The sequence below is a fragment of the Esox lucius genome, chromosome 19 (genome assembly GCF_011004845.1).
Source record: "Esox lucius isolate fEsoLuc1 chromosome 19, fEsoLuc1.pri, whole genome shotgun sequence".
NCBI classification, from domain to species: Eukaryota; Metazoa; Chordata; class Actinopteri; order Esociformes; family Esocidae; genus Esox; species Esox lucius.
Window position 1 is genome coordinate 18820171 of NC_047587.1, and position 16238 is coordinate 18836408.

The following is a 16238-nucleotide window of genomic DNA, read 5'->3' on the forward strand; positions in this document are numbered from 1 at the left end:
TCTGATGAAAGGAAATTTTGCATTTCCTTTGGAAATCAAGGTCCCAGAGTCTGGAGGAAGAGAGGAGAGGCACAGAATCCATGTTGCTTGAAGTCCAGTGTAATGTTTCCACAGTCAGTGATGGTTTGGGGTGCCATGTCATATGCTGGTGTTGGTCCACTGTGTTTTCTGAGGTCCAAGGTCAACGCAGCTGTCTGCCAAGAAGTTTTAGAGCACTTCTTGCTTCCTGCTGCTGACCAACTTTATGGAGATGCAGATTTCATTTTCCAATTGGACTTGGCACCTGCACACAGTGCCAAAGCTACCAGTACCTGGTTTAAGGACCATGGTATCCCTGTTCTTAATTGGCCAGCAAACTCGCCTGACCTTAACTCTATAGAAAATCTATGGGGTATTGTGAAGAGGAAGACCCAACAATGCAGAAGAGCTGAAGGCCACTATCAGGGCAACCTGGGCTCTCATAACACCTGAGCAGTGCCACAGACTGATCAACTCCATGCCACGCCACATTGCTGCAGTAAATCAGGCAAAAGGAGCCCCAACTAAGTATTGAGTGCTGTACATGCTCAAACTTTTCATGCTCATACTTTTCAGTTGGCCAACATTTATAAAAATATTTTTTTTGTATTGGTCTTGAGTAATATTCTAATTTTCTGAGATACTGAATTTGGGATTTTCATTAGTTGTCAGTTCTAGGCCCTAATCATCACAATTAAAAGAAATAAACATTTGAAATATATCAGTCTGTGTGTAATCAATGAATATAATATACAAGTTTCACTTTTTGAATGGAATTACTGAAATAAATCAACTTTTTGATGATATTCAAATTTTATGACCAGCACCTGTAGTTTGAGTGATGACAATATCATGTGGCTGATGGGCAACAAGTCGCTTTACTTCAAGTTTCTCCTCCAAATTAAGGGTTTCAAACCGGTGCTCGAGTATGAAATCCACTTTATTAATTTTCTCAAGTTATCTGGCATTTGTGATGCTAACAAGCTAGCTAAGACAATCTACCCTCCTCGCTCTTCTTGCCGACTAATGTTGGCGCCAGACAGACAGCCAATCAGGTCTGAAATATGAAATGACGCTGTAGTGGGTCTACCGGCTGTCAGTCCCACTTGGCATCAAATTTGTGTGATCTACATTGATCACACTAACATTCTGAGCTTGCGTATTAATTTTTGAGAGAGGGGTAGCCCCACATTCACGCTGAGCCTATGGCCTACTACTGTGAACTCGAATCGGCAGAACGCAGTCTGAAGCAGCAAGGCAGGGACCAATGAACGTGAAATAAAATCCTAACACAAATGATATGCAATTTAGGAAGATGCTATATTCATAGATAATAAATTATAGGTAACCTTCAAGAAATTAAAATAACAATTTTGTTGCAGTTCTTTCTGTTGACAACAGGTGGGGCTGTCCCTAATGACCAGTCGCCCCGGCCCTTTCCAATATAATTTCCCAGAACCAACAAGTTGGACAATGTTTCCATTTTTATGGCCGTCAAGATAACACGTCGTTTTATTTATCTGAGAAAAACATACCTTTTTTATTCAGCTGAACCGCATCAAGCAGTCTACATTGGCTTCTCACAGAGGGGCGCTGTTTCGCTTGCTCGGATGCTTTATGGGGGGGGGGGATTCTGCCGGCTTACATCTCATGTTTACATATTTTATTTGGACTGGAAAGGAACAGCAGACCAGGCCCCGTAAGTCCCGCCCATGGCGCCGGGCTTACTCTTGCTGCGCCCATAGCCTACACAGAAAATGATTTTCCCGCACTGAAGGCTTGAAGTGACGTACTTCCTTCTCCATAAATGGGTTTGCATGCGACTGATGCCAGGAAGAGCTGAAAAATAATAGATTGCCTTCGGAGTTTCAGACTTCTACACAGGTGTAATTTAAACTTTCGTGTGAGCTGGCCAGGTTCAAGTTGTAGCAATGTTGCACCCGTCACAATCTTCGTTTTGATGTAGAACATCCTGTGGCACAACTTCAAGTTCGCCTTCCATCCCACAAGGTTTCAAAAGTGCTGCTCTCTGGACAGACAGGTATTTAACATGGTTATGGAAGATTGACTAAAGCTTGCGTGTTGATAAAACCCTATCAAGGAGCTTTTCTGTAGGACAGTTTCGTAACTTGCTCGATTTAATGCAAGACCGATTAATCTGATACAAAAGCATTTGCAGCAGAGCTATATTCGACTATATAGGCTGGCATTTTAAATCCCAGCCTATATTGTCTTTAGTGTTGGGGAGATTTTTACATTTTTATTTAGAGAAATGTAAATAAAAATGTATTCGTGTTTGGGCAACGTTTACACAGACTGCCCCCCCCAAAAAAAAATAATTACTCCACTTATTGGCCTTACAACCAATCTACTCAGGTCTCCTCACATTAGATCAAAATTAGAGATTATTTGTTCAGAACCCCAATCTGAATTGAGCTTCCTGTTTCTGTTCAGAAAGCCATATGTAGGTCGTAATAACCAGGCTTAGATGGCAACACAATAAAATAGGATCATCCAAGTTTTACTCAGTGAAGTATTCCAATGTGTACACCATTCCTGTATTTTCAAACCTCTCACTTTTCAAACATTGGTGCCCACCCCTGCATGTCATGATGACAATCAATGAACAGGTTTGAGTTAACCAAGAAGGTTGCATATACATTGTTTGATTACTCCACTGAGCTAACAATTTATACTTTGTTTTTTATTTTCAGAGCAGATGAACCCTTGGCAAACGGATACATTTTAAAGATTATACTTTGGCCAAAGCAGAAGTGGAAAGTGTACTGCAAATTCAGGTTTGTTAAAATATCTAAGGGTGTCTCCTATAGGTCATCCTATAACTGGTATTGAAAACCACATCCAATTTCATACTGTAATATAGCCTGCCTTGGATTTGTGTCCATACTATAAATTAGGCTCTAAAGCAGTTGCAGCATAAAGCTGCCGTTGAATCTTAAACTATACTAATGAATGGATATTATATCTCGTTATGCAGAGGAATTGTCTCATCAATACTTGAGATACAGACACCACATCGGCCGCCATCATGTTCATAATTGTTCCATGAAGGTGTAATGTTCTAGGAGGCCAGAAGATGGTAGTGTCGCCAAGTAGCCTGTTTTGGATGCAGAACCCATGGTGGAACCTATAGAGATGGATAGCGGACTCAATTTGGATAAAACATGTTTATTAATGATCAGTACCATTTAGAGCTTCCACCAGTTTAAAGTAGTTAACTGAGTGTGACCACCTTTACCAGAAGGGATAAGTGAATTCATTTTACACATGAAAGAAAATTGACTTTAAATAGAGATGGCTTGCTCTCACAGATTCCTTAATGAGATAGATAAACACCATCTCTAAAGCTAAGTCCATTTTTTAGTTTCCACAGTTCCAGACAGTCTACATACTATACCAGTCCAATTACTAGTATCAGTATCCAGCATGTTTAAGGCCCATTGGAGAGGCATTGCTGTTTTTGTTTTGTTTAAAGTAAATCCCAAAATGTCCACAGAAGGTTTAAATATCTTAAAGATATTTTCTGAATAAATTCATTCTTTCAGATTTATTGTTTAGCAGTGTTATAGTTCTCAGAAGGATTTATTGTATTTGCCATTTTAGTAACCTATCACTTAAAGAAATGTGTAATTGGCAAACATATTTTAAAGATTGAAGGGTATTTTCTTTAATCATTGAATTATCATTAACTTTCTATTGTGCAGATAGATCCATATTGCTGAACTCAGATTCTGTATATTTGTTTGAGAAATAATATTTAATATTTTAACTAACCTTTTCCAAGATGCTGTAACCAAAATGTAATATATTGAGACTTCATAAACTAATTACTATTGACCTTTTTTACTATTATATTTTAAACTATTATTTCTTATACTGTACATTCTTATTTGGTTTGAGTGGTTTTAACACAACAATGGCTTATTGGACTTTTTCCTGCCAATGATTCAGTTTGAATTGGTCTAAGACATATGTTTTATACATGCTCTTGAAAAACAATTGTAAAATTTGAGTATTCCAGTAGATGGACATATTTAGGAAAAGTCAAGGATGTTTTTTTTTTTGACAAGGCAGAAAATCTGTATTTTAGATAAAGTTTGAGGCATATGACTCTATGGGTGTTATGTTGATTACAAGCACAATGTACAGTATGTTAAACTCTCTTCACTTTTTTGATGAATAATCAGATACCAACAAGCTTGTTAGTGCTCTAGAAAGAAAGATGCTTTTATACATTCTGTTAGCTGTACCTCCATTAGAAAATTAACTGCACAAGAGCCATTTGATGTAGTCCTTTATGTTGTCTTGAAAGTCACTCTACTTGGCAACAAGGCTCTCCCTCACCCAACTTCCCTCACCCAACCTCCCTACTCCCAATCTCTCTTTGTGCAAACAATATACACAACACATTTGTTGCTTTGTGCCAATTGAGAATACAATAAAGATGCAAAACCTAAGTGATTTGTCATTAGTCCAGAGGTGGGAGGAGAGAACATACCCTTTAGCCTCTTCAGAAGTGTAAAAGTGGTGTCCATGGTGACTGATCTGCCTATCAATTCCGCGGCTTGCCATAGAGGGGCAGCATTGATCGACAGGTGGACGAGGAGAAATGGTTTGGCAGCAAGAAGAAACATTTGTTTTTTTTAGAGTATTTACTAATTTAAATGTTAAAACACAGGATTTTGTGATGCATACCCTATCAGCAACTTTTGTCTGCCATAAAACACTGTTGAGCGCCAACTTTGATACTAGTGAGTGTAACTGAATTTTTCACTTTAGGTAAACTTTTTCTCTTGGCATATCTTGTGCTCTGGGGGAGGTGTTGGTGGGATTCTAGCTGGATCTACAGAAGATGTTTTAGTTTCTGAGTTTGCAAGGGATTATAGCTGGGCTGTTTTGGGGGGTGACTGAGGGAGGTGAGCAGAGCACTATGACAGTGCCCAGTGTTGGGGGACAGCTCTAATTAGATTACTATGGCCCCCATATGTGGGGCCACCTCTAGCCCTGGTGGTCCCTGTACTCACCCCATCGCTTGGTCAGGGCACTGGGAAGCAGATCGCGACTAGGGGGACTGAACATTAGGTTGGGGAGAGCTGAAAGAATGCCCCAGCTCAAAGGGCATGTTAAGGGGAGGGCCCACAAATCCTCTCAAAACCTTTTGTCATTTATACAGGGATTTATTTGTCATTAAAACAACTAATGGGATCAGAGTAGCATCAAGTAGCATAATTAAAGTTTTATTATAGGGAAAAAAATCCTCCTTGTCCCTTCATTGTAGTTAGCTTATAGATTCAAAAGCATTTGGTATTCACATATTTTCAAAACGGGGTGTATTTTCCCAAAATAATATTCAGTGTGTAGGACTTCAGTGATATTCAGGGATGGTTACATCTCATGAACTAGCCAGCACAAGTACATCTGGTGAGGCTAATCAGGCCCATGCTAAACTAATTAAAGTCAATTTGTCAACAGAAGCTACTGCCCGAAGATTCCCTCTCTCAACTCTTGGCTCTACTCTGATTTCCCTCTGTAGCTAGCTACCGCTCCTGTCAGGCTGTTCATTCCATTACTGACAGGCCGTTGCTAGCCTCCTCACCATGGTTTCCTCCAAACCCAGCAATCATGTTGGTTTTTGCCCTCCCCTTTGGAGTTAAGCCCCCATGTTCAGGCTAGTTAAGTCTCTCTTTAGCGCTAGACAACTTTCTCCCCCCTTAGTCACAATGGCGTTGACCTCTGGAGCATGTTTCAGCTGGACATTCAGCCCCCCACTTATGCTGATTTTTATTTATGTTTTCGTCAAATCTGTGCTACATTTTAGAGAGAAATATGTTTATTTTTGGCTTCATCATCTTTCTCTGAGATTCATGCTTAACTACTTTAACTTGAAATGGACTTTGGGTTCATTCAAGAAAAAAATACCCAATGCTATCCTTAACTAGGCCTTTGTAAACTATTGAATGGATAGGATTGTTACTGGTCATATGATCAGCACTACAATTTATACATGTGTTCTCTATCAAATTTTCAAGTCTAAATAAACTAATCCGGTCCTCTTCTAGAACACCATGTGGCTTAGCATCCGTTAGATTAGGGTCAGTCTAATTATTATTATTATTAGGCATGTTAACACAAATTGGAATTAATGTCAAGATATCAGGTACCGTGCCTTCAGAAATGGTTCAGAAATGGGGGCCCACAAAGGACGGAACATGATGCTACAATTAAATAAAAGCCACCACCGGTACTCTCTCCTGCATCTTCAGCCAATAAGCTCAAGTGACAGCGGAGTGATGCCAGCTTATTTTCAAAAAGAGAAAGCGAACAGAAAGAGAGGGGAAAACGCGTATCAACATCGGCCTAGCTTTTCAGAGGTGGTAAAAACTGCTAAATCCGCTTGGGCTGAAAACGGACAGAGCTTGCTTTCTTATTACTGAACAGGTAAATAAACTTTTTTTGATGTAATATCTAGCTAGCTAAAGTAATATTACATCCATTGATTTGTTTATGGGTTGGTAGCATTGCACGTCCATCTTATAACTTTACAGCAGACTTGTTCGATAGCTGTAGCTATTCTGTCAAAAGTTACACACTGGGCCTTTAAATTACCAATTTAAAAAAACTATTTATTTAAACAAAATATACACAAGTATTCAGACCCTTTGCTATTACACTTAAAATTAAACGTTGCATCCAGTGTCATGTGATCATCCTTGAGATGTCAGTGACTAATTCGATTGGAAATCATTTATAAAAACATACACCTCTATATGATGTCCCAGGGACATCATATACCTTGGACATCATATACATGAAGAGAATTATGTTGAAGGATAGATCATGAAAATTGCAGTCCTTCAATCAGCCTGTTATGGTGGAGGGGCTAGAGAGGGGACACTGATGAGTAAAAGGCAAATGATAAGCCGTCTGAAGGAATCTGACAGCATGAGGAAAAAATTACATGACGAGACCAAAATGGAACCTTGAGAAAACAAGTTACCTCTTCCGCTGGCTAATACGATCTCTATGGTGAAGCATGGTGGCGAGAGCATAATGCTGTGGGGATGCTTCTCAGCAACAGGGACTTGGAGACTTGTAAGGATTGAGGGTAGGATGAACAGAGCATTGAAGAAAACCAGATCCAAAGTGCACCGGACCTCAAACTAGGGAGAAGATTAATCTTTCATGTCAACCACGACTCGAAGCACACCACCATGACAGTGGTGGAAGGGCTTTGGGGTAATTCTGTGAATGTCCCTACCAAAGCCAGGACTTGAGCTCCATAAAAAATCTGTGGGAAGACCTGAAGATTGCAGTTCACTGTAATGCTCTCCATCCAAGCTGACAGCACTTGAGAGGCTCTACAAGAAAGTATGGGAGAAACTGGCCAAATCCAGGTGTGCAAAGCTGACATTCTCAAGAAATCGAAGATGTGATGCTAACAAAGGAGCTGAAGGGTCTGAATGCTTACACTACCGTTCAAAAGTGTGAAGGGTTTTCTAATGATACATTTTTTAAATGATAAACCTGAATTAGGAACACAGGAGTGATGGTTGCTGATAATGGGCCTCTGTACCCCTATATATTCCCCTAAATCAGCCACTCCTTGAGGGGGAGCCGCTGAGGATTCGACTTGTTAATCCATCACATGCCACAGATGCTCAATCTGATCGAGATCTGGGGAATTTGCAGGCCAGGGCAACACCTTGAACTCTTATGTTCCTCAAACCATTCCTGAACAATGTGTGCAGTGTGGCAGGGCACATTATCCTGCTGAAAGAGGCCACTGCCGTATACCATTGCCATGAAGGGGTGTACCTGGTCTGCAACAATGTTTAAGTAGGTGGCACGTTTGAAACGTGCCACCTGGGTTTCCCAGCAGAACATTGCCCAGAGCATCACACGTCTTCCACCAGCTTGTCGTCTTCCCACAATGCATCCTGGTGCCATCAGTTCCCCAGGTAAATGGTGCACACGTACACGGCCATCCACGTGATGTAAAAGAAAACAGACCGGGGTCATCATGGGCACTCCGACTGGTCTGCAGCTACACAACCCCTGGTTTGGACCAGATGGGATAGCCTTTGTTGCCCTTGTACATCGATGAGCCTTGGGCGCCCCACAACCTGTTGGCAGTTTGAGGTTCGTCCCCCCTTGGACTACTGTCAGTAGGTATTCACCACTGCTGAATGGGAGCGTCACACAAGCCTTTCTGTTTCAGAGATGCTCTGACCCAGTCGTCTGGCCATAACAATATAGCTGTTGTCAAAGTCGCTCAGGTCTTTAATCCTGCCCGTTAGTCCTGCGTCCAATGTGTTGACTACGAGAACTTATTGTTTGCTCACCATCTAATCTACCCAGACCTTGATTGACATGTGCCCTTGTTAGGAGATTATCATTATTTGCTTCAACTGTGAGTGGTCATAGCGTTTTGGCTCATCAGTGTATGTTGATGTGAATGTGGATTTGGATTAGTCTAGCTATCAGCTATGTAGGCATGAAGGTAATTATAATCTGTTACGTAAGTATAGCGCCGTGAATGGATTGATAACAGTCAAACTATTAGGTATATTGATGTGGATTAGGATAATCACATTTGTTGACATGAATGTGTTGAGAGTTATGGTTGTAATTAACCCACTTTTCTCTTCACACAGCAGCTATGTGTGAGACAAGACCAGTAAAGCATTCATTCTACTGCTGAATTTATTGTCCCCTATTCAATCTAAATTACACCTGCCCTTCCCTCTTCGGCATGGTTCTCTGGAATGCCTTTTCTGACAAAAACCCCAGCAAACAACATCAGTAGAGATGCTGGTGACTTTCTTACTAGCTGCTGTCCTGTCACTCCTATATTGTGGATCAGGACATTGAATGGGGGTCTGGGACTGGCCCCACTACCGGGTAACCCTGCACCATCTGTGTGCAACCATAATAACCATTGCTGTGATTTATTGGTTCTACTCAGCAGTGTCTTTCTGGGGGGACCAGAAACAAAGCCATTGACCCCAGCCTGCCCACCACCCCTGTGGATTTTAATAGTACTGCAAGAAAATGCATGAAAGCAGTGATGTGGGTGCTTCAGCCTGTCAGGACTAGATGCCAGTAGTCTGCTGGTTAAAGAGATTAAACATCCTGAAAATTAACTGAGTTTTCTTGGCGGAAGAAAGGTCCAAAAATCAAGTAGCTGCTCCTTCTATCCTTACTATGGCTAAAGAAGTGTGTTGTTGCTGAAAGAGAAATGAGAACCCTGCGGCTGCAGTACGTGTGCACCAGAGACTGCAGGATAGATACACCCAGGACTTCATTGGGCCTGGTACCAAATACCTGGCTAATAACTGGTATCCTGGATAGTACAGACCAGGCACCACAGCCGTACATTATATATCTTTCCAATATTTAACATTATTTGCTAATGAGACTACATGTGCATTTACTGCCAATCCACTTTGTTGGAAACTGGATTAAGTCATTTGGTCAGGTTGGCCAACATTTTATTTTATTTTTATACATTTTCTCATGACTAGTCATAGATTGTTGTTAAAAATTATTCACAAATATTTTGTCCATGTATGACAAATGCATTCCAGCACATATTTCCCTCGAGTAAAGTGTGTGTACTTAATCTCTTACCTTACAAGGCCCGGAGCCTGCTGCTTTACTCTTCTACCTCATCATTAATTGTACCCACCTGGTGTCCCGGATCTAAAGAAGTCCCTGATTAGAGGGTTGCAATGAAACTATGGAGTGAAACTGGATCGAGGTCCAGATTTGAATACCCCTTTACTAAACAATTGCCATTTTTATAAATGTAGAATTGCCTGTCTCAGTGACCTGAATTCCAGGTACCTTTACAGGACATTTGAACGGGTAAATGTGAAACGTTTCTACATGTACTGCATGGCCTGTTAAAATCTTAACACACTTCTAGTGGAGTGGGGGGAAAAAGTACTTTGAGACGTTTCTAGAAATCCTGAAATATTAGTGACTGAAATGCCTTACTTACTAAGATTTCGGCACATGTTACGTAATGAAATCATGCCCTTCCCTGCACACACTGGTGAAGTCTGCACTTAATTACAGGAACGTGGTTTACTTTGTACATTCTGTAAGTCTTGGGTGCTGAGGTTGACTGTAGTGAGGAATTGCCTTGGTGCCACTGCCCATGATAGAGGCACTTAGCAGAGCCCTCGTCTCCCCTTAGTTAGTAGCCTTCATGTTTTTATAGCTGTGTTGTGTATTGTGGTATTGTCCTGCGAACTGCTTTCATTGAGCCCTACCATGTCACCTCCTGAGGCCGATAAGGTGCCCTAGTGAAAAGCCTGGTCTTATCTTCTCCCCAGGCTCTGACGCTGGTCCTGCTTTATGGGCTGTAGCTCTTTTGTCTCCTGTCCCTTTTGCTCTCTCCCCCTCCCTCCTGATTATTCTCACTCGTTGCCTGTGTAAGTTGTTTGAAGGCCCAGGAAAGCTTTGCAAAAGACAAGCTCCCTCCTTTTCTTTCCGCCCACCCACCCACCTCCCTCCATTCCGCTCTCTTCCCCTCCTTCGTTCCCTCTTTATTGAATCCCGCCTCCGTATCATTTATCTCTGTTGTGCTCCGTTTGAGGGGGTCTTAAAGGGCCATCCGCCTTTCTCTACCAGCTGGGGTTTGTTGACACACAGTCAATCTAGGGGTTCTCTTTCACCCCTGTCCGCCACCTCTCTTCAACCTCAGCACCCTCACACCGCCACCCCACTCTTCTTACTCTGAACAGTAAAGCTGCCACAGCTGTGGACTGTATTAGCATAGCTGCTCGAGCAGGGGGTTATATTGCAGCCGTTACCTTTTGTGCGGCCGGTGACAGTTTTAAAACATTTCAACTTTCTTCAGGGCCAAGGGAGCAAGCACAAAGGAACACCTCCATGATTTTTATTGTAACTGCTTTTTAAATATGGGCCAGAAATCTAGGGAGATGGCGGTAGGTGGTTCAGAGTGTAAAAGGTTCTGTGAAACCTGTTGCCCCCCAAAAGTTGGCCATTTGTTTTTAGAAAAATATAACTGAAAAACAAATACTATTGTTTATTTGGATATGTTACAAACATTTTCTGTACTGTAATTTTGATAAGCATGACAAACCAGTATGACCATACATAGATTTCTGTTATTATTCTCCTTATTTTGGTTACATTAATTGAAAGCATTTTGTGTTGCATCATTGTTTTGTGTTTTGTTTTCATGTATTTTGTAGCTGATCGTAGTGAAATCCAGATAATAAATGATAATTACAATGTTTTTTCAATGGTATCATACTGTGGTTGTATTGTGGTTGAATAATAAATGTTTTGACTGTTTGACCTTTGCGTGATGCTTTATGCAGGTGGTGATATGAGCAAGGCCAGATCCAGCTGTGACAAGAGGGCCTCTCAGGAGCGGGCATTCACCAGGGTGACTCGCAACTCTACCTCCCAGACCAGGCCTACAGAGACACCTCCACCCCAGCACTTTGGACCTGGCTCACATGGGAGCCAGCAGAAGAAGCAGACTGACTCTGCCCTGCCTCTGGTCCAGGATCTCAGTCTGATGAGTGTGAGTGGACAAGACACCTCCTTGTCACGGTAACGTTACTTCCACCAGCCGTAAAGAGTATTTCCACTCCTCCAGTTAGATGGACAGTTGTTGTTGAATCTTGTTGAATTTGTGAACACCTGGTGATTTGATACATGGCTTTGTGGTGTTCTGTCAATAAGAACACATGTTGAAGATTCCTGTGGTAATAATGATTTGTTTTACTGATTATTTCAGGAAGGTTAAGGGGTCTAAGGGAAGCAGTTGCCCCAACCAGGAGGGAATGTCGTCTTCTGTCTCTGAGCCCACAGAGAGCTCCCCTGCTGGGCCAACAGTGAAATCCTCTCCCCGGGGCGGCCTGGCATCCGTGTCTCGACTGGTGAAGCTGGGCCGCTGCAAGAATGTGGTGGTTGTGGCTGGGGCAGGCATCAGTACGGCCAGCGGCATCCCAGACTTCAGGTAGGTCGTTGGGGCATGCCCTTTGAGTGTACTGACTCTGTCTCCCACTGGTGGTGTTTCACTCCAGTGTTGTTGTTGTTTTGTCCTCTGTCCCACCAGAACTCCTGGAACGGGGCTTTATGCCAACCTGGCCAAATATAACATACCCTACCCAGAGGCCATCTTCAACATCGACTACTTCTCCAACGACCCTCGGCCCTTTTTCTCCCTGGCCAAGGAGCTCTACCCAGGCAGACACCGACCCAACTATATCCACTACTTTATCCACATGCTGCACCACAAGGGCCTCCTCCTCCGCATGTACACCCAGAACATTGACGGCCTGGAGAAGAGTGAGTTGGGGATTCATGTCCTCTTGGCTAATTGGCAAAAGGATATCAGACCTGGGTTCAAATATATTTTACAGTTATCGGTTATAAAAACACTTATTGCTGTACACTGATGACCCAAAACAGTATGACCACTCACAGGTGAAGCGAATAACGTTGATCATCATCTAACAAGGGTACATGTCAAGGTCCGGGTAGATTAGATGGTAAGCAAGCAATCATGTCTCGTAGTCAACATGTTGGCTGAAGGGGAAATGGGCAGGAGTGAAGACCTGAGTGACTTTGATAAGTGCCAAATTGTTATGGTCAGACAACTGGGTCAGAGCATCCCTGAAACCGCTAACCTTGCAGGGTGCTCCAGGTCAGCACTGGTGAATACCTACTGACCGTGATCCAAGGAGGACAAGCCACAAACTGGCGACAGGGTGTTTGGCGCCTAAGGCTCATCGATGCGTGAGGGCAACGAAGGCTATCCCATCTGGTCCGAATCGACAGAAGGTCTACTGTGGCAGAAGTCACAGACAGATGTAACGACTGTTACGGGAAGAATGTGTCACAACACAGTGCATCGCACCCTGCTGCGTGTGGGGCTGCGTAGCTGCAGACCGGTCAGGGGGTCCATGATGACCCCTGTCATCGTGAAAAGCACCTACAATGGGCACACAAGCATTAGAACTGGACCTTGGAGCAGTGAAAGAAGGTTGTCTGGTCCGATGAGTCTGGTTTCTTTTATATCTCGTGGACGGCCGTGTACGTGTGCACCATTTACCTGGGGAAGCGATGGCACCAGGATGCATTGTGGGAAGACGACAAGCCGGTGGAGGCAGTGTGATGCTCTGGGTAATGTCCTGCCGGGAAACCCTGGGTCTGAGCATTCATGTGGACGTCAACCTGACACCTACCTAAACATCGTTGCAGACCAGGTACACCCCTTCATGGTATTGGTATTCCCTGATGGCAGTGGCCTCTTTCAGCAGGATGATTTACCATGCCACACTGCACACATTCTTCAGGAATGGTTTGAGGAACATGATGAAGAGTTCAAGGTGTTGCCCTGGCCTCCAAATTCCCCAGATCTCAATCTGATCTAGCGTCTGTGGGATGTGCTAGACAAACCAAGTGGGATCAATACCTGCTCCACCTGACAACTTACAGGACTTGAAGGATCTGCTGCTAACGCCTTGGTGCCAGATACCACAGCACACCTTCAGAGGTCTAGTGGAGTCCATGCCTTGACGGGTCAGGGCTGTTTTGGTGGCAAGCGGAGGACCAACAGGATATTGGGCAGGATGTCAATGTTTTGGCTCATCAGTGTATATTTAAGCTTATTTAAATACACAACCTGAAATGACCAGAATTAGTTTTAAAGGTTAGTTGTAAAATAAAATAGAAAGTGACATTAAAGCATTCTCTTAATTAACTTTAAAGGTATTTGGACCATGTCGTGATGACAACCATGTTGTTTCGGCACTGTAGACAAAATGATGACTCTGAAATTGCAGAGCTCTTCTAAAAAAGTGGTCCCATTTTGTCTAAAAGTGACCTCATTCTGTCACAGTATGCACTGCTCTCTCTGTTTTAATAGGCTAGAATCGGATGTCACTCTTACATTGTCTTTTAAACCAATAACATGTTTGCAAGGTGTGACTTTTCATCTGGAAAGAGATTTCAGGTAGATGATCATGTGACCAGATTGCACATTTTTGTGGTGGTCATTGATACCAACTCTTTCCCCATAACAGTAAGTGGAATCCCAGACGATAAGCTTGTGGAGGCCCATGGGAGTTTTGCAACTGCTTCCTGTCACCTCTGCTACACCCCATTCCCCGCGCAGGAGGCAAAGGTAAAAAATATATACATAATTCACAGCATATTAGCAATACATCTGAGATGGGAGGGGAGAAATGTTTTTGTAACACGCAACAATATTAATTTGATTCAAGGTTTGATTAAAAATAAGAACCTAAAATGGTCTGGTATAGCTTAGAATTTTTTTTGGGGGATATTTAGGGATTTGTCTGTGTGTGTATATACACTACTATTCAAAAGTTTGGGTTCACTTAGAAATGTCCTTGTTTTCAAAAGTACATTTTGTTATTGTGTGGGACAATACATCTTTAACATACACATTGGGTGCATATACAGTATGATACATCTTATTTCTCTCTCTGACACATGTCTCTTGTCTCTCTTTCAGAGTTCCATAATGAGTGACAAGGTCCCTGTCTGTACTTTCTGTCAGGCCACAGTCAAACCAGACATAGTGTTCTTTGGAGAGGACCTTCCTGAGAAGTACTTTCTGCATTCAAAGGACTTCCCTAAAGCTGACCTACTCATTGTAATGGGCACTTCTTTACAGGTAAACCCCTCATAAGCTGTTGAGCGGCTGCAGAGAAGACATTGATATGCTGCTCCACATTGTCAATTACACCACAGCAGTTTTCACTTGAATTCAGTTCACTTTGGCTTCGTTCACTTTGTGTTGAACTTAACCAGATCACAAATGTAAATTGTAAATGCCTGAAATTACAGTACCGGTAAGCAAAAATAACTGTCCCGTGTGATAATGTTCTTGATTCCTCTGTTCCACTGTATCTCTTTCCCCAGATCGAGCCCTTTGCCAGCCTTGTAAACACAGTGAGGTCCACCGTGCCGCGGCTGCTGCTAAACCGGGACGCAGTGGGTCCCTTTCAGAAGGTGCCCTTAAAGAAGGGCGACTACATGGAACTAGGAGACCTGGTGGACACCGTTAGGAGGTTTGCTGAAATCCTAGGGTGGCACTCTGAGATCCAAGACCTGATGGCTGGTCGTGAGAATGGGGTATGTGTAATTCAACACATGCTACAAATGTTTATGTTGCTAGACCAGTGCCATTTTTAGTGGCCTCAGAAAGATCTAGGCTGTCTGAACTACTTCACTCTCTCATGGTCTGTCAGGGGCTGAGATGAGTGTTTGGTATGGTTGGGGATGAAGCTGGTTGTTTTTTTCCTGCAGACCATCCTCACCAGCAGTTTTCCAGCAAGCAGTGTTCTATCTAGAAATGTCCGGGGACGAGGGCCCACTCAGACCAAAACCACCGGCTTGGGAAGGAGAGGGGCTTCCGAGCCCCGAGGGAGGATTCCTCCAAAGTCCAGACCAGGGGCACGGGGTCCCAGCAGTAGCAGTGAGAAGAGCGATTCGGAGACTGACAGTAAGAGCACGGTGTCAACAGTTTCGTCCAGCCCAAGTAACTGAGATTGAGGATGACCCCAGGGTGTGAAATGTCTTGGGGCTTGTTTACATTATGCTACATTTTTGGAGACATATCAAAGAAGACGGGAGACACTAGATTATTTCATTGTGTTAACTTGCAGATATCGACAGCTTCACCTTCTGAAGTAACATGCGGCTTATTTTCAGTGTAACCCCCTTGGGAGTTTTCCAAATTTGAAGGCAACTGCGTCAGAACTGTGTCAAGGGTTTGTGCAGTGTGCACATCGCTCGGTTGTCACCCGGTTGACGGCCACAATCCTGCGTGGTACTTCTCGAATATGCCGGTGTAAATGCAAACACTGTGGAAATAATTTATGCAAACTAAGATAAGTCTATCTAGTATTTTATTCTCATATTGTAAACAAGCCCCAAGTGGGGCGCATGCAGTTAAGGGATTGGTTTGGCTGCGGGGAAGAGGTTGAAGTTTGACCTGCTGAGTGTGCAGTGCTCTGCTGTGTATTTCAACAGGCAGTCACTAAGGTCTCTGCCCATCAACAAAGGACCCAGCATTATTTGGTGTGCATTTCTTAGTGATCCAATTGTATTTGTGTGGAAGAGAAGTGTATTGTGAGTTTGCTCAAAGTGACTGGTTCCATACTCTGTTAATGTTGGCCAAA

At 43.0% G+C, this 16238-nt stretch overlaps 1 protein-coding gene across 4 annotated transcripts; it reads left to right on the forward strand.

The window, feature by feature from the left end:
- Positions 1–1518: 1518 nt before the first annotated feature.
- Positions 1519–16238, forward strand: si:dkey-103i16.6 (SIRT1 domain-containing protein). Of its 4 annotated transcripts, none has more exons than XM_010890334.3 (9): positions 1519–2059; positions 2733–2816; positions 11394–11631; positions 11819–12040; positions 12140–12372; positions 14112–14212; positions 14567–14728; positions 14977–15189; positions 15364–16238. In XM_010890334.3, the coding sequence occupies exons 3-9, from the start codon at positions 11402–11404 to the stop codon at positions 15601–15603; spliced, it is 1401 nt and encodes a 466-aa protein (XP_010888636.1). In that variant the 5' UTR covers positions 1519–2059; positions 2733–2816; positions 11394–11401; the 3' UTR covers positions 15604–16238. The 4 variants fall into 4 exon arrangements, with proteins under 4 accessions (XP_010888636.1, XP_019912137.1, XP_010888637.1 ...); XM_020056578.2 differs by having other exon boundaries at positions 2738–2816; XM_010890335.3 differs by lacking the exon at positions 2733–2816.